At 35.3% G+C, this 18,608-nt stretch overlaps 2 protein-coding genes across 3 annotated transcripts; one reads left to right on the top strand and one right to left on the bottom strand.

The window, feature by feature from the left end:
• Window positions 1-918: 918 nt before the first annotated feature.
• On the top strand, window positions 919-3,784 carry LOC121324052 (homeobox protein Nkx-2.5-like). The gene is made up of 2 exons (XM_041265466.1): window positions 919-1,316; window positions 2,365-3,784. Exons 1-2 carry the CDS (start codon window positions 986-988, stop codon window positions 2,955-2,957), a joined length of 924 nt encoding a protein of 307 aa, XP_041121400.1. The 5' UTR covers window positions 919-985; the 3' UTR covers window positions 2,958-3,784.
• A 9,076-nt stretch (window positions 3,785-12,860) lies between these two features.
• On the bottom strand, window positions 12,861-17,848 carry LOC121323840 (vesicle transport protein SEC20-like). 2 transcript variants are annotated; one of them, XM_041265115.1, is made up of 7 exons: window positions 17,749-17,837; window positions 17,488-17,584; window positions 15,351-15,443; window positions 15,053-15,144; window positions 14,640-14,744; window positions 13,896-14,014; window positions 12,861-13,516 (listed from the first exon to the last, which is right to left on the bottom strand). In XM_041265115.1, the coding sequence occupies exons 2-7, from the start codon at window positions 17,500-17,502 to the stop codon at window positions 13,320-13,322; spliced, it is 621 nt and encodes a 206-aa protein (XP_041121049.1). In that variant the 5' UTR covers window positions 17,503-17,584; window positions 17,749-17,837; the 3' UTR covers window positions 12,861-13,319. The 2 variants fall into 2 exon arrangements, with proteins under 2 accessions (XP_041121049.1, XP_041121048.1); XM_041265114.1 differs by lacking the exon at window positions 17,488-17,584 and having other exon boundaries at window positions 17,749-17,848.
• Window positions 17,849-18,608: the final 760 nt, after the last annotated feature.

The raw sequence follows: 18,608 nt of genomic DNA, 5'->3' as shown, positions 1-18,608 counted from the left end.
AGTGCGCAAATATAGGGCTTTAAAGAGGTAAAGTGGCCAGGCACTTTCAAGGACTTAGATGCACAAAATCATCCAGCCTTGTCGTCGAATTTTAATTTGACATATGTGCGGAGGTGGTCTGAATGTTTGCTAGCATCTCTCCCAGCAGTTCGATAATGACTGTTTTCAAATGAAAGCTAATCGCTTTTCCATCGTATTTATTGTAATGTATGTTACTGTCAAAATGCAATCGCTCTCTTTAAAAATTCAGGAGTAAAAGACACTATAGGATCAGTCTCCGGGAAAGATCATTTGGATGAATAGTAATATGGACATCAAACAGACTTACAAAAAAAAAATCTAAATGAAGATGTATGTTTCAATTAAAGTAGTATATATACAGACATTATTGCATTTCTATAAAACTGTTAGACTCAATATGTATTTCATATGTTATAAAGTACATGTCTACATTAATCGGTCCTTAAGTTGTTGTGCATATTATATATATATATATATATATATATATATATATATATATATATATATATATATATATATATATATATATATATGCGCAAACATATGTTACAGTACACTTTTATTGAGACATTCATTAGCTTGAAATATTCATGTGACTGATAACAGGCGCATAATAAGATTATAAGAAGGATACTATTCCTTTAATAAGAATTGTGGGTTTGATATATACTTTTAAGGTCACCTGCAATTCTGGATTTGTGATGTCATCATAGAAAATTAGACCAATAGGAAACTATTTACACCTTTTGTGACCACCAAGAACAGACTCAAGCCCCTCCTTTTGGCGCCTGTGACCAAAACCACATGATCTAGCCCCGCACAACACCGAACACAGTTTACAGAAATGATGCACGTTTCATGAAGAGCCTCTTGTAAGACACTATTTTGTGTTTAGTGGTTGCTTTGCCGTGTTAATTGCACGAGGATCAATTATTCTCTTCGGGTTTACCAGGGTTTCCTTACCATGTTCCCAAGCCCGATGACTTCAACTCCCTTTTCTGTGAAGGATATATTAAACCTGGAGCAAAACCAAAGTGAAATGACTTCACTGGAAGTATCATCCAGGCTAGACTCTGCCTTGTCACCTTCTTCCTGCCTGCTGGCGACATTTAAACAGGAGCCGTACACAGAGATCCCGTCGGCAGCCTCTCTGTTCAATGAAGATTTCGCTCAGACCAAAGACACCAAAAACACTTGTCTGAACTACGCCGATGCCTTTTATGGCAAAAATTTATTGGAAATGAATGTCAACAAAGAGGCAAAATTGGATACATTTGAGGGAAACAAGAAAAAAGGTAACTATTACTATGTTGTGTGTGTGTGGGGGGGGGGAGATATATATATATAACATTTGTATTTGGATATTGGTTTGTGACATTAGTGGTTCTACTTTTTTGGGGTACATCAATAACAATTTCTTGTTTATGGAATGACAATACACTATTACCACAGTGTTTGTTGACTATACCAATGATATGAACTTTTTAAAATCTGATTTCTCTGATGTGATCTTTATTGATCACGATAAACGATGGTCAGATTTAAATGTATGTAAAACTTATCTAACACAATTTACTAATCATAAACTCTAGCAATTAATACATCTTGTGCTTTTTAATGAGAATATATAGGCCTTCAATAAGATATTATTTAAAAGCCATGCGCGTGTATTATAAAGTAATTAGTACTGTTATTATTGGGATGAATCACAGGCTAACACTGGCAATACATTCTTTGAGCTTCACAACTAATTGTGTGCAATAAACTATACTTGTTTAACGTTTTAATTCAGTATTATTACGTGTTATTAATTTAAAGTTAGGGCACATTTATATGATATAGTTATATTATCAGTTTTCCATTAAAAAAAAAATTTAAAAAAAAAACAGTAACATATAAACGCTCCCACACACATTTACACCCACGAGTCTACACCATGACAAAACAAAATCTATAAACTGAACAAAGCGGTAGCACAATTACACATTTATAAAATATTATAATGTATTTTACTAACACCATACTTAGGCCTAATGCACAGCTGATCTTTATTTGGTGAAAGTTTAATCAATGGAATACGTATTTACTTAAAGAGAACAATAGCTTGTAATGAAATGCTTGACATAAACGTACTAGAATTGGAGAAAATATGAATTTATATTCTATAGCATATTTCTTTCCACAAAATCACACCCATTAGCCCAATTGCATAGGCATTTTGACAGCTAAAAAGTAGCTAATTAAATTGGACTGATACAGATCACTGTATAACACCTCGTTGTTACTGACTTTAATACAGGACTATTGAATAACATATTGTACTTGCTTTAAAAATCTAATCAGCACACAAAGACACCGAGGACGAGGAGAAGACAGAAGAAACTGATCGCCCAAGACAAAGGAAAAGGAGAAAACCTCGAGTGCTCTTCTCGCAGGCCCAAGTGTATGAGCTGGAGAGAAGGTTCAAACAGCAGAAATATCTTTCTGCCCCCGAGAGGGATCACCTGGCCAGCGTCCTCAAACTCACCGCCACTCAAGTCAAAATCTGGTTCCAGAACAGAAGATACAAATGCAAAAGACAACGGCAGGATCAAACGCTGGAAATGGTTGGGATCCCGCCCCCGAGGCGCATCGCGGTGCCCTTGCTGGTCAGAGATGGCAAACCGTGCATAGCAGACACAGCTTACAGTACTTCGTATAACGTTGGCATCAACCATTACACTTATAATGCCTACCCTACATTCACCAACTACACCAACCCAACCTGCAACACAAACTATGCATGTAACTATCCAGCCACAGCGATGCAAACCATGCAATCGTCACCAGCCAGCAATAACTACATGAACTTTGGTGTTGGCGACCTCAATAATGTACCGTCTCAATTCCAGTCTGGCAATGGAGTTTCTACATTACATGGTATCAGAGCTTGGTAGCTTTTTTTTTTTTTTTTTTTTTTTTTTAGGATAATGGCATTAGTTGTGTTAAAGGAGTTTGTTTAATTCATAAGTTTTCATGATAGAAAGTACAACAATTAGAGAAAGTCGGTGTTATAATTCAGATATTTAAAAGACTATTCTGATGTGTAACTGGTAGCCTACATTTTGCACTGTGAAATGCATTTGAAACAATGTATATCCATATGTATTACTGCCCTAGAATGTACAGATACTGTGTTTGATTATTTCTGTTGGGATTGGTTGATGAATTGTATGGTTTGCTTTCAGCAAATTGTTTTTTGAAAGCTGACAGAATAACGTGGGGTGCACTATTAGCTCAGAGGTTGTCTATTTTACTGTTCTGATCCATATGGGTTATTTCACTGACCGATTAAAAACATTACCTAAAAATGTATTGTAAGAAAAGCAAACACAATTGTAAATAAAGCGTGTGCTTGGATTTCTTGGCTGTTTCGTTATGTTTTTAATTCATATTGATAGAAATGTGGTGCAATCACATTATTATTATTATTATTATTATTATTATTATTATTATTATTAGTAGTAGTAGTAGTAGTAGTAGTAGTAGTAGTAGTAGTAATTTACAAATATTTAATTATGAAACAATATTAAGTACCGTAGGGCATCTGTATGTTGCTTTTTTGCGTCAAAAGCATGCATTAAAATACACTAATTGATGTAGCTTATTTTCAAGTAGGTTTAACACTTCTTAAAACATTGGAATTTTGAATGTAATGCTGTTAAATAAATATATAAGTAAATATAAGTTTTGTTGAATTTATTTTTTAACCATTTTTGGTATATTGCAACAAACCACTTTCATGCAATATTATGTTTTCATCCAAATTCACAAGAGTTTAACTGTAAGTCAAATACACAGAAATAATTTTAAAAAAACACAATGCCTATTAAAAATAAAACATCTAGTATTCATAGGCAATGTGAACTTTGTGAACAATAAAAGTACAGAAGTAATAGTTTTACTTTAATTGTTTTGCTATATCTTGGTCAGACCACCTTTTCCGATGTAATACAAATCGATAAAGGAGAAAAGCGTACACTTTACAGAACAAAAATAGATCGCTAATGATAGGTAGATTGGTCCCATGTCAAGCTACAATTTTTAATTAGGGAGGCAGTATGCACTTCTGTGCATATAATCGTATAATATTAAAAATAAAATCATCATTGTTTTTTTTTTTTACCGGGAACTGCCCGACCATATTCATAAAACATTTACAACGAACTGATGTTACAGAAAATATAGTTGTGCGGAACCAATAATCCATTATAATATTTGTTTTCTTCGCAGAATTAGTTTTTTTTTTCTTTTCTTTTTTTTAAACTTAACACGCTGTTAAATGCTTTGTGCGCATGGCCCAGCCATGTCATTCTCTTTGACAATGAGAGAAAGATTTCACACAAGCAAGACCACACAACAACCGGGATGTACAGCTATGGCCAAAAGCTGTGAATCGCAATAGAATTAACTAATTTTGCATCATGTCGAATGAAACCTGCTCCATAGACTTTTTGCGATATAATTTTGTATTTTTTTTTTTTTTTTTTAAAAAAACATTATGCAAAATAAAATATCTACATTAAGTTAATTATGTAGTATATACATTATTATTTTTTACATAATAAACTCAACTATAGGTATCTGAACTAAAGTTAATTTATTATTTAACGCAAAAACAAGTTAATATACTGTACTTGTATTTGGTACATTATTATTATTATTTATTATTTATTATTAAGAATATCCATGCACTCTCGTTGTGAGCCTGTCGATAAGAAAATTAGAGCAATCTTCAACAGCTTTGACAGAACGTCTATCTGGTGAATCAGTAAACAGAACACGAGACAGGGTGGCGGAGATGTCGGGTGACACATCAAGCTGGCACTGAGGGGTTATAGCACCTCTGGTGCTCTGACCAACAAGACAAGAGTTTCTGGTTTTCGAAGAGTTATGAACTCTGAAACGACTTAAGTAATTAATTTAATTGGCTATTTATAATAGATAAAGTTTACTTAAGATAAATTCAAAGGTGGTCACGCAGGTTGAATGCTGTAATTAGTGCCTCTGTGAATACATACCATATTATGGACAGTTATTATTTTATTGCGTTAATTTAATTATGTTACTTCATTTTTTTACAAATCAGGCAAACAAAAACAAAAAAGATTTCTTAATAAACTTGCTGATTTAAAATATGTAGGTGAACTATCAGAGAATTTAACACCTTTTAGCGCAAATCAAGGTATCGTAATCTTGCACGTTTCATGAAAATGACCTACATACATGTTAACTAAGTAGAATTTAAAAACATTTTACAGCTAATCTGCTGAACCCTTTAAAATTAAATATAATAGAGTTACTACTTTACAGTGTATATACATATCACAACACACGTTATTAATATACTGTACATATTATAATTTTTAACGGAGTAAGCACATAGATTCTTGTATAAAAGAACATATTTCTGTAAATCTGAAGATTTGACAAGGGAAAGGCATTCTTTATATATACTGTTACAATGTTGGTTCAAATAAATCGCATTTTAATCCACGGTTAGCGCACAGACTTGGGGAATTACTCGATTACCCTTGGGCTTAAGCAGTTGAGGAAGATAAAAGAAGATTTTATCTCATTGGCATGTTTTCCAGATAAACGTGATGATTCTGAGAAACCTGTGTCAGGCAGTTCTGATACATAATGCTACCGAAGTGTAATGCGAATAAAGATGCGCCGGTTCTTCAACGCGGTCATTTAACGCTATTGATATGCTATCACACCGGAGCCCGTATACAGTTCGTTTAACAGTCACCGTTTAATAGATTAGAAAGGCATATTAACATCCGGGCAAATTTATTGCAAACAAGAGTATATATTATATTAAGCTAACCATGTTATTCTTACTGGTTTTAATTTACTTTTAGGCTTTTCGCATGGAAGGAATGCTACTACTTCGATAGGTTCATTGTCACCTTGGTATCGTCCGTCCCCACTACGAAGGAACTGAGCGTGAAGGACTTTAACTTAGCCTTGGCCAGCAAAGACACTGCAGCCCATTAAGGCTATCCAGGACGAAGCTGGCCAAAATATCTTTGTAGGGCGACCCACACCGGAGCTGCAGAAGATGAATGGTCCTTACTAACTCATGGGACCTTCCCCCTTGTACACAGGTGTGTTACAGCCATCTATAGCTGCAAGAGATGGCCCAATGTAGCAGAAACAGTTTTGGGAAGAAAGCAACACAAAAAAAAAAAACACCACCTCCAGCCGTTCTGAATTGGTAGTACATTTCTGAGAGCTGCTGTTTATAAAATGTATGCCTTTTTGAAGAGGATTTTACCTTTTCGGCATTCATAGCCAAATGGATAACATTAGAAAATGAGATTTTGTTACATTTATTTCAACCAAATAATTAGACAGACCCAAAATAACCACCGTCATATGCTTCATGTCATACTAAATTGTAGAAGTGGCTATTAAAAGCCTTCTTTCCTACTGTTACTAACATATATTAGGTTGTAAAGCACAGCGCAAAAATAGTGCCCACCGAGCCACGAGGCCCGAGTTTGTATACCCAACTGTCAGCTGCGTACTTTGTCATTAGTCCTTAAGGCCTCATTTTTCTATGGTGAGTCATGCAAACACTTCTCTTTGTTTAGGTCTTGCATTTCAACCTCATAACTACAATTAAAGATGTCCTGTTTGCCTCATGCAAGGCTTATTTACTTACAAGAATACATCTCTTTCCATCCTGTTGCTTATGCTATGGTTGACTTTTTGATCCCTAACGATACAGAATAGAGAAGAAAAGCATGATGGACTGTCCTAAACTGTATAACTGTGCGCAGAATGGCCATAAAAGTGTCACTCTTCTATGAGTGCCCAATGACAATATTTTAGAATGCAGAGGTAATAAAAGATACAGGCAACAGCATGTATGTTAACCAAGAACACTTTTAATAATTAATGTGCATGTATCTTACTGGGCTTAACCAAACTTCACAACAACTTTTGACAGTTGACTGTCCTGAAACTAGCAACATGGCATAGATACATTGCAATAGTTTTTGAGACCAGTGTGCATTATCACAAGTCTCAAAATGTATAAGCAAACACTGTGTTAGCATATAGACATCCCTAGAATTTAACGGGTTAACTACCAGCTGGCATTAATTGTGGATTAAAATACAACATCCTCTTGTACAATATTCAGATTTATTACTGTTGAACACTTCAAACACTTTGAAGTCCAAATGAACAAATATGGGAACCCTTTCTTTTAAATAATAGCAAGGTTATTAATATGAAACAATTAGAAGTGAAAGACTGACAATTCTTTGGTACAGTTCCATTGGGAAAATAACTATATGTCCGTTGAAAAAACTTCAAAGAAACGATTTGCAGAAGCAGAGACCAGCTTTGGGTCGAGCTTTCATGTACTTTTATGCCAGATGTTTTTTTTTTTTTTTAAACCAACATGTTTAGATACTACCAGCTGTTCACATCAACACTTTACAGGCCAAATCCCATTACCCTGGATGGAGTTTAAAGGACTAGAGTCAAGTTGTCGCTGATCTCAAGGTGCACGTCTTGAAGGAGGGTTGCAGCTCATTAGCAACACAGATACATGAAAGTGGGTTTGACATTTAGAATGTTTTAACTAGCTGTATATTTCAGACCTATCGTCCATCTGCATGGATTCCAGGCTGGCAAGGCATAGCTGGCCTGACTAAGCCTCAGTATTAGGGATTTCCATCCATCCATCCATTATCATTAACCACTTAATCCTTTACAGGGTTACGGTGAGCCGGAGCCTAACCCAACAGACGCAAGGTGCAAGGAGGGACTACAGCCTGGACGAGATGCCAGTCCATCGGTATTAGGGATTTGCTTTACTTAAATCGTGCATACCAAATACTGTATACACACACACACGTATGTATGTTATGTGTGGGATGCTTTATACGAAATGGTCGATCGTCTAAACATTTTGATGAAGAGAAGACTGATACTTTCCATCCTCTCATGGAGATCATTATAGCTCAACAAGGCCCTCAAAACATCACATCACTGTTACTGTACTTGAATTAATGACAGTGAGGAGTTTTGCTTGTATTATTCTGACCCTATCATTGCTTATTCCAAAAAAAAAGGGCTATCCAATGTAAACCAAAAGAGCACGTAAAATAAACATTTTGTAGACCCAAAATTCACCTTGCAGAGGGGGTGTTGTGACAGGGAGGACCCTGTCACTGGTTCAGCTGTACTGCTGCTTAGGAAGGCTTGCCTGGAGCTGAGCTGATCGGGACGCCTGTTTAAGAATGCAGCAGCGCCAGCGTTCAAGGCGCCTGAACGGCCATGTCTACACAGACCAGCAAAAAGCAAAAGCTTGCTGCGTTTACATCGAGGAGGAGAGCGTCCACTCTGCAGCATAACTACCACGGAACCCTTCAACTGCAAGACGGTGCCTGTGAAGGCTCTGCCCAACCAGGACTGTCAAAGACCTGGAGTCACCGGGAGGCCAGGATTTCAGGAGCAACAACAGTAGGTTAGTTTAGGGCACTAAACTAAGTACAGTGAGGGTTTCATAGCTTAGTAGTCTCCTGGAGCTCTTGTGCGGCAAACTTATTTTTACCTCAGTTTTTTCTTTTTTTTCCTTTGTTAAATGCTGTGCTAGGATTAGCATTGTTGGCACCCTAGCGTCAGGCCAAGGGATGAAACTATAGTAAATTTCCACGATATGAATAGCTGAGAGCCCACTCTTTCACGATACACCGATTATCACGATAGTAGCAGTTATTTTTCAATTACTTTTTTTAACTGTGGAATATGGTCTACAGTACAAGGAAGCTACAGACTTTAAAAAAAGAGTGTGATTCTAGCAAGAATGAAAAAACTTACATGCACACAGGTGGAAGAAAAATAATCTTAATGAAATTGTCCTTACATTACCATCATTAATAGTTGCAAAACAACGATGCCTAAGTTAGTCAAAATCAGATTGCAAGCTTTTTTCCTCCTGCTTTATTTACACATTTTATTTATTTAAATGTACTAAGAAAAAGTAGATAATTATAAAATATGAAGCAACTGTATTTCTTTCAATACATTTAAAGTACCTGCTTTACCCACAGCTAACTATTCTCATTTTTTCATCAAATAGTCTGTAAAATAAATAATTTTGTATTATACATCCTGCAAGTATGGAATAGAGCAGTACGGAAGGGCATGTTCCTGCTTTCGCTGTTGTGCTTTTCCCGCAATCTGTGTATTGAAGGTACATCCTATGGTACTGTACTTCCCCACTATATATTTTTTTTGTAGGGAAAGTACACACTAGGGCTGTCAGTTAAGCCTCAAAATAGCAATCGATTAATTGGGCACACAAAATATAATTGTTCTAGTAAATATCGATGATTGCACCACACATTTTCGGTGCATTCCTCTCCGTTATTGTTTTCATATCATTGCTGTGGAGTAAAAGCTTGTGCACAACAATTGAATGCGAGGGGTAATTACACCTGGGTGGCGTCAACAGAAAAAAATAAATAAATTAAAAAAACAGCATTCACAACAAGCCTAGCAAGTTTAACATACTACAGGAGTGTTACTAAAATATTTATTCCAAACAGATTACAGTACTTTCGAATGTAAACTATATAAACTAGACAATTTTGCAAAAAACTTTTTTTTTTTTTTTTTTAATTCCTTGACAGCTGCAGAATTATGCATTGCATCTTGTTAATACTGTACCATCTAACCTTCACTATCTGTGAAGCACAATGTGGAAATCCCTGCCTAAAACAACAATAATAATAATAAAATAAATTTACTTGCCACAAATTGCATACCCGCTAGCTGATCCTTACTCAAAAATTGCGTTTAACATCACTAATCATTTATACATTTTTAACATTATTGAATATTGTTAAATATTCATTATATAACGGTTCATTTTGAAACTCCAAAGCAGTGCAAACTATATACAGTATTTATTTATTTTTTTCAATGTGCACAATTTATTTGCAGGCAGTTTGCAGGAATAGAAGCCTGTCGTCCTGCTCTGGATACAAAGTGGCACGTTTTTTTTTTTTTTTGGTTTGGTTTTTTTGCACAGTGAATACACAGAGGGGCATACTAACAATGAATTTTCAAAACTGATTCGCTGGTAGGAAAGGGGCAGTAAATCAGATGCTGGTTAACACAAGCAGGAAATGAACAGCACGCACACTGCTGGTCTGTGGCAGAAATACTGTAAATAGCAAGGCAGTTTCGTTGACAAACTTAAATAATGTTGTTAACTACGCGCGTTACAAAAATGTAATTATTGAGTCGATTATCCAGTATTTATATCCCTGTACTGTATATAATGAGGAATGGAATCGATCGAAAAATAGATTTTTGATTTAATTGTACCAGCTATCACAAACCGATGATTTTACATATTTGGAGAGAAAAGCATCTATTCTGTTTCCAACCACGTTTAGTGAGTATGTGACTATCGTTTTCTACAATTATCGAATAATTAAAAAATGTTAACGATACGATTATCATGAATATTCGTAATCGCGATATATCGTACTATCGAAAAATCGTTTCATCCCAAATCAGGCCTGTGCTATTTCTTAAAGCTCTTGTACAGCATGTCAACACCCACTGCTCCGTGTCCGATTCAGTATTATTCAGTGCCGACTCGCTCAGGTAACATTGCCCAATTACAGGTGTATTTGGATAGATATATCTGTCCTTCTTTGCGTAAGGTTGAAATGGACAACAGATTAATACACAGCAGCAGGTTCTGCTAAAATTCATGTCCAGTACAAGCACTGATGTCAGATCACCCTGGACCGAAGTTAAAGGATATTAGACTGACCAACATAACAAAATCTGTCACTAGACACTTGATCATTAAGGTAAAACTACAAGAAACAATTCTTGTAAAGAGAATGACAAAGGCATTTTGTTAGAAAAGTACCGTCTCTAGTTGGCCTAGTATTTTTAAATAGATTTACCTTCATCATTTGTTATTACATTTTAAAACTCTTTGCAAAGCACAAAACAAATGAATTAGAACGCAATTCCATGATAACTGAACAATAACTGCATACATCTATGCTTTAAGCTTGTTTTTTGTTTGGGAAATGAACTGTACATAAGAATATTGCTTCTCTTCCTTGGTGAGTAGTTTTAAAAGCAGAAGTAGAACACAGACAAAGGAAAAACTACCAAGAACCATCATAAAAAGAGCTGTCAACATGCCACGGCTACATTGACATAAATATCCAACCAACAGTTATGTTTGTTATACTGAGGCCTATATATTCTGACAAACACCAATCTGTAATGATCCAGTAGCACAGATTCTATAAGAACGCTCATTGAATCCTTAACTATTCTCAGTGTTGAAAAGAAGGTAGCATTGTCCCTGTTGTTCTAAAAATAATTAATTGTGTCTGCTGTGCACAGAAAAAAAAAAAAAGTTCAAATAATCTGTCTTTCCGGGTCTTATCTCGGAAAAAGACAGGAGCGCATGCCATTTTATCACCAGAGATATGATTACTACCAAAGCCATTTCGGTTTCACACACAGCAGCAACTGCTACAGCACACAGGCCTGTATCACTAGCTGACAAATCCTGTTACTGTAAATCTAAAATATTAAGATATCACAAGGAAACACTGCCAATTCTGAGCCACGTCACTTACCTCATAAGAAAACAAAAGGTCATTAAGCAATTTAAGAAGCATATTTGAAAAAAAAAAAAAAAGTACAGCTATTGTTATTGTAATGTTAAACTGCCAAGACACAGCGCACCCATATGAACAGTTTTAGACATTTATAAATACCATCAGCTTTTCAATGAATTTTCCATGCAATTCACAAAACTTTCAACACATAGACTTTTCTTTATTTTAAATTCAAACATTTTCCTAAGACATATGGCTTAATTTCCCATGCGTATTTCTTATATTCCTAGAAAGAGGATATTGCTTTCATGAGGCACATTTTTTATTTCCTAGCCTATATACAGTACAAAGCCAAGGGGCCATTACAATAATAAACCAACAAAGCAAATTAAGGGTAACATTGCCATAAGTTAAAATTGACACAAAACTAATTTTTAAATATATTATTTACAGATTCACACAGGAATGTAATACAATTAACAATCAAATCATAGAAAGTTAAGACAGTTTAAAACAACTACTGTATCTTCTTGCATGTGGTATTTGTCATGATCATACATGTCACTAAGTGACCGATTGTACTTCTGATGACAATTGCATTGACTATGCACATGAATCTAATTAGCACCCCTATCCAAATGTTACTACCCGGTAATAATTCTCCCAATACAGTAAACAAACAGTTCACAAATATTAATGGTCTGCAATTCTATGAACTGGAGAAAAAGCACTTTCTTGTTTTCAGAACCTAGTGATTCAGTTACATCAGCACTTTTACGATTAATTTTTACAGTTATTATAAGGACATCAGGGAAAGCAAAACATAATCGAATGAATAACAATACATGAAATAAATAAAATTAGAAGAAATACATAATAAATATAAAAAGGAAAAATAAATAAGTAATACCAACAATATAAAAGAAAATGAAAAAATTATTGAGGATGAAATAGAACATCACAATGAAAAAAAACCAAAAAAAATGTAATAAAAAAAATAAGAACAACAAGAATAAAAACATAAAAATGGAATAAGAGAAATTGATGAAATATATAAATAATTAATATAAGTTAATGAAAAAATATAAAAACCTTTAAAATATTAATGGGTAGAAATAATAATAACAATTAGAACATAAAGCATAACAATATAATTGGGAATAAATCTTAATTTAGGCAGCAACCTATTATGAAAACACCCAGACAGAGGAAAGGGAGGTCCTACTTTTGTTTTACAATGAAACTCTATACTTAAAAAAAAAAAAAAAAAAAAAAGTTGTGCTGAAGTGGTCAACACAACAATAGATTAAAATCCATGTTTTTAAATTTAAAAAGGTGCCATTGTACAATCTGCATGCCGCAACAATCAACACACAAATGCATGTTCTCTATCTCTATCTCAAAGCTATTTCATTAAGTGCTTTTCCCTTACCATGTCTCCTGTACATAGTAAAACTGGCAAACCCTAGAAAAACAGTGGGTGGTCTATAATAAGCGACAAACTTTCAATAACAATCTTGATGACCAAGTCTTGTTTTATACCAACACCACAGAGAAAACAGTGCCAATTACAGTCCAATTACACTAGCGAGAGAATGTGTTGTTTTTTAGGGTTTTTGTGGGTGTTTACTATAGGAATGGGAAGAGCCTTTTCTTCAATATATACACAACTGTGGCCAGAAAGAGAGCTAAAGCTAGGAAGATCAGCAGCTTGTCTGTGAACTCCCTTCGGTTGTATTTTGTGATGAGCTTTCGTCCCAACTGTATTGTTCCAGTCATTGCTTTAAACTCCTCATTCGTTTCCAGCACTGTCCTGGACGAAGTGGCTATGAAAACAAATAATAACAAAATAAATAAGGAAGTGTCTGTAGATTGACAGATAGACAAGCAGTTGTTCTTGATGAGTTAAGCTACTTTCTAGCAGGTGAGAAATTGCAAATTAATTCAATAAAATGTGGTACAATATGTATTTGCATCCAGTGAAAACATTAGCAGTTCACCTTTGAGACTGCTCCACCTTCACACTGCTAATTTCAGGAACTTATAATATGCCTAAAATAGCATTTCTGTCACAGGCTTTGCTCCTACGATCACAAAAGGGGAAACAGTCAAACCCACGTGGCTGTGTTTCAACAGGATCTAACGTCTCGCTTATATCGTTATCAAGCCGTTCTGTTGCTATGTAGACTTGCATGCAACGCTTACCTAGCGTTGTCACGGTTTCTTCACTCTGATGGACCTGCTGTGACATCATCCTGCTTATACTCATTAGACTCTCAGTTATAGCACTGGAAGTTTGAGCCATGCTCTGTTTCGTTGTTTTTCTAAAATAAATAAATGAATGATGTCATCTCAAAACTCTGCACCTACAGATTAACGGTACCAGTACTACATTTCTGGTATAATTTCTATTAAGGTTTTTAGTTAATAAAACTATATCAAATACCATTCATTTCTCTATTGGTACTATCCCTGTAAGGCCAGAAACTGTTTATTATTTACAGATACATAGTTTCATCATCTACATTATTTTCAAAGTCACTTTAGATTACAGAGATGGAAATAAGACTCACATTCCATAGCGCTTTTACTCATTCCAGGTTTTACTACCAGCTTCATTAGCCAGTGTATAGGTAACAAGCTCAGGTGTGTCTTATTAAGCTCATAGTAAAACCAGGAATGGATCAAACTGCTATGCAATGGGAGTCTTAATTCTATCCTTGTACTACATCTAGAACACATTTTTTATCTAGAACTTTAAAAAAACAAACAGTCTCAGTTAAATATATTTTAAATTTGGAACTAAAATTATGAAATAGTTTGACAAAAGTCAACAAAAAGTCTACACCTGAATAGCTTTATCACCTTTGTAACTCTTCTCTCCGTGAAGCTCTGCTCTGTCAGCCTAATGGGGCCTTGTGATGTTTGGCTACAAACAGCTGGGAATACCTTTGCCTTGCAGAAGAATCCTCATCTTGCAGAAGATCATCCTTTTCTGAGTTATCAATAGCAAGTTTGCAGGACAGGTTTGCCTTCCTCCATGCTGTCTGATTACTTCAAATATAAAGACAAGGATTTTCAAAGCCATGCCTTTTCTATGTATTAAGGTGATTGAAAATTTTTATGTATTTCCATAAAAAAAAAGTACCATTTTGTTTAACATACAGCAGGCAAAAATCCACATTTGGTCATCAATTTTCATATTAACACAAGCATTATTGATCGCCCCCTTTTTTCTGCTGAACATCTTTTGGTCCTTTGCTTGAATTTGTGTACTTTAATTTGGAATAGGCAGAAATGTGAAAGAGGTGAGCTATATGTGCTATTCTCTAAAATGCAACCGATTGCACATTATAACGTACCTTAGCATCTGTTTTCGATGACTCTCCATTTCATTTAATAGCGCCAACTTATCAGATTCTTTATCCTGTTCTTTAGCCATTTGCTCCAGATCCTGTACAATTAAATAAAAATAAACAAACAATCTAATGAATTATTTTCAGAACATCATCCACCACTGCCCTTAGAACTTGTGTTTTTCGTGGGTGGTATATATAAACATAGTTTTATTAAATGTCATTTATAATTATATCAAGGCTTTAAGTAAATTTATCAGAAAAACAATGGCATTGGATGGGGGGGAAAAGCATTTCTACTTACCTGTATTCTCATTCTGAGCTGATTAATTTTTTCTTTCACGTTTGAATTTAATTCTGCGAGCTCACGGTAGGGTCCAGGACAGTCTCGTATATCCTTTAGGGTTTACAAAACAGTAATACATGAAAAGTGTAGGCTCACAAGGGTCAGGGGGGATAGGGCAGGCTTCTGTTTCCTGCAAACTGTGACCTAACCTTTTGGCAACACGAGTGCACGGTTTTGTTGTAATAGGGAAACGCAAAATAAATAAATACAGTACACATACAGATATATATACACACACACATGTATATATATATATATATATATACACACACACACACACACATATATATATATATATATATATATATATATATATATATATAAACACACACACTATATATATATATATATATATATATACACACACACACACACACACACACACACACACAGTACCAGTCAAAAGTTTGAGTATAAATGCTGGAAACTAGTTTTTTTTTTCATAATTGACAATGTTTTACATCGTATACGTTTCTGTAAATACTTGAAAATAAAAACACATGTTACAATATACAGAACAAAACATAAGGCGTATCAAAGCAATGTTCAAGAAAATTGAAAATTGTCTCAATTTTGGATTCCTCAAAATAGCCACCCTTTGTCTTATTAACAGCCTCACAAACACGAGGCATTCGGTTAACAAGTTTCAGCAGGAAATCACCCGACATGTCTTCACAGCTCTTCTGCAGCAATTCCCAGAGATGTAGGGCACTTGTGGGTAGCTTTGCTTTGACTTCTGTCCAGTTCGTCCCATACAAGTTCTGTGGGATTAAGGTCTGGAGACTGGGCAGGCCAGGTCATTAGATTGAGTTGTCCTTCACTTTCTTTCTTCGCCTGATAGTTCTTGCACAACTTTGAGGTATGTTTTGGGTCATTATCTTGCTGAAGAATGAAGGACTGCCCATCTAGCCGTAATCCTGATGGAATGGCATGCCTCTGAAGTATGCTATGATAGCTATGATTACCATGGACTTGGTAAAGATCACCAACTCTGTCACCAGAAAAGCAACCCCAGACCATGATGCTTCCTTCTCCATGCTTGACAGTGGAAACCACATATGCAGAACTCATGCATTCACCCTCTCTGCGTCTTACAAATACTCTGCGGTTGGACCCAAGTATTTCAAATTTTGACTCAACGGTCCATAAGACCGACTTTCACTCCTCAAAAGTCCAGTTTCTGTGTTTTTTCGGCGGGGCAAGTTTCATCCTCTTATTCTGCACTCCTAACAATGGTTTCTTTGCAGCAATTCTTCCAGTTAGGCCAGCCTCACGCAATCTCCTGTGAACAGTCGATGTTGAAACATCTGTACTTCTAGTAGCATTTAGCTGAGCTTGTATTTCAGGGGCAGCTGAACGCCGGTTTCACAGACTTGTGACTCAAATGAACTTGTTCTCAGATTCCGAGGTCACCCATGGCCTGTCTAACCTTGTTCGGTCCTCATGAGTGCCACTTTCTTCAAATTGTTTGATGGTCTTGGCCACAGCAGTTACATACACTTGTAAAGTTCTTGCAATTTGTCTTAAAGATTGACCTTCATTTCTTAAAGTAATTACAGACATTTTCTGCTCCCTTGCATTCAGGAATGACAAACTTATGCCTATGCTACCTATATTTATAGTAATCATGGACCCTCACATGTTAACAATAATTGGTGACAAAAGGTTAATTAGGTAACATGCTAGTTAACTCAGAGAACATCTAACAAAGACTCTTTTATACTTAGGCCAGTGTTCTAACATTGTGTTATACACATTTCAGACTTTTAACTGACTTGGGCTTAGGATTGAAATCCCCTTGCTTTGGTGACCATTTCATTGAAATTGACAAGATTTACATTTTCATTTAAAAATTTAATTTTTGAATGCAATTCACTTATGATTATCAGCTTATATAAGTACACGTATCATATAATTAAATATTAAGTGTTTACAGACAAGTTTATACAATTAAAAGCACTGATAATCAAGAAAAACCTGGTTTCAAGCAGATGTACTCATATATATATATATATATATATATATATATATATATATATATACACACACACACACACACATACATACATACATACATACATACATACATACATACATAATCTTTAGCCATCTGATTTCTGACTCGTCATGAGCGGACAGACCACCACAGACCGCTTCAGAGTTAAAATCGTACACCACTCTGCTAATACAAACTGAAATAAAACGAACAATAAAAATATGATTGGAAACATGACAATCCGTGAGATAACGATTCGTGGTGACAGCAGAAACAACTACATTTATTTTAAATAAAATGATCTGCATTTAACATGCACAAGTCAGCCTAAGAAAAGACGATTTAAAGTAAACGGTTTACCTGAATAAGGGCTTTTATTTCAAGATCGAATTTTATTATTTCTTGGCTACAGATTCGGACGTGGACATCTTGGGAAGCGGCCATATTTGATAACTACGGCAACGCACGCAGATCATGCGGAACTCAAAAACGTAGTAAATGCGTTTTTTTGAAACGCAGTAGTGTAGATTCCGCATGTGTGGACTAGTCATGCGGTACAACAGACAGTCATTACATTGTTAGCCAATTACGCAATGTTCGTCATTTTAAATTCACGTGAATGCTGTTTATTCTGTTTATTAGAATGACATCATGTTGCAGTTCTGGGAACATTGTTATCTGTAGGTCAGTAGGCCATTAAGATATGCCAGCTATGAAGTGGCAAATGTCTCTCAATACAATTTGTCAGAGAGGTATAATAATAGCTTTTCCAAGACAGACTGACCTTTTATTAGTGCTTAAGAAGGAAGCAAACCAGCCTCATAAAATGAACTGTATGTATGAAAAGTGTTGCGTGACAAAGTACTGTAATGTACATGTAGCTGAAAAGAAAGGAATTTCCATGTAATGCATTATTCCCTGGCATTATTCAGGCTGACAGCTCATAAGTAGCTAGAGTCTCTGTGGGATGTCTCAAAAGAAATTGATGGATTTACTATGTAAAAAGTGTAAGATACTGCACGCAGGCAATACAAATGTACATTATAAATACCATATGGGAGATACTGAAATTGAAGAAGGAATCTATGAAAAAGATCTAGGATCTAGTCTAGGTTTATGTTGACTCAGAAATGTCTTCATCTAGGCAATGTGGGGAAGCTATAAAAAAGGTCAACAAAATGTTTGGCTATATTGTGAAGTGTTGAATTCAAATCAAGGGA

This window comes from Polyodon spathula, chromosome 12 (assembly GCF_017654505.1).
Source record: "Polyodon spathula isolate WHYD16114869_AA chromosome 12, ASM1765450v1, whole genome shotgun sequence".
Lineage (NCBI taxonomy): Eukaryota > Metazoa > Chordata > Actinopteri > Acipenseriformes > Polyodontidae > Polyodon > Polyodon spathula.
The sequence above is the reverse complement of the archived record's forward strand: the minus strand, read 5'-3'. Positions and strand labels throughout refer to the sequence as shown.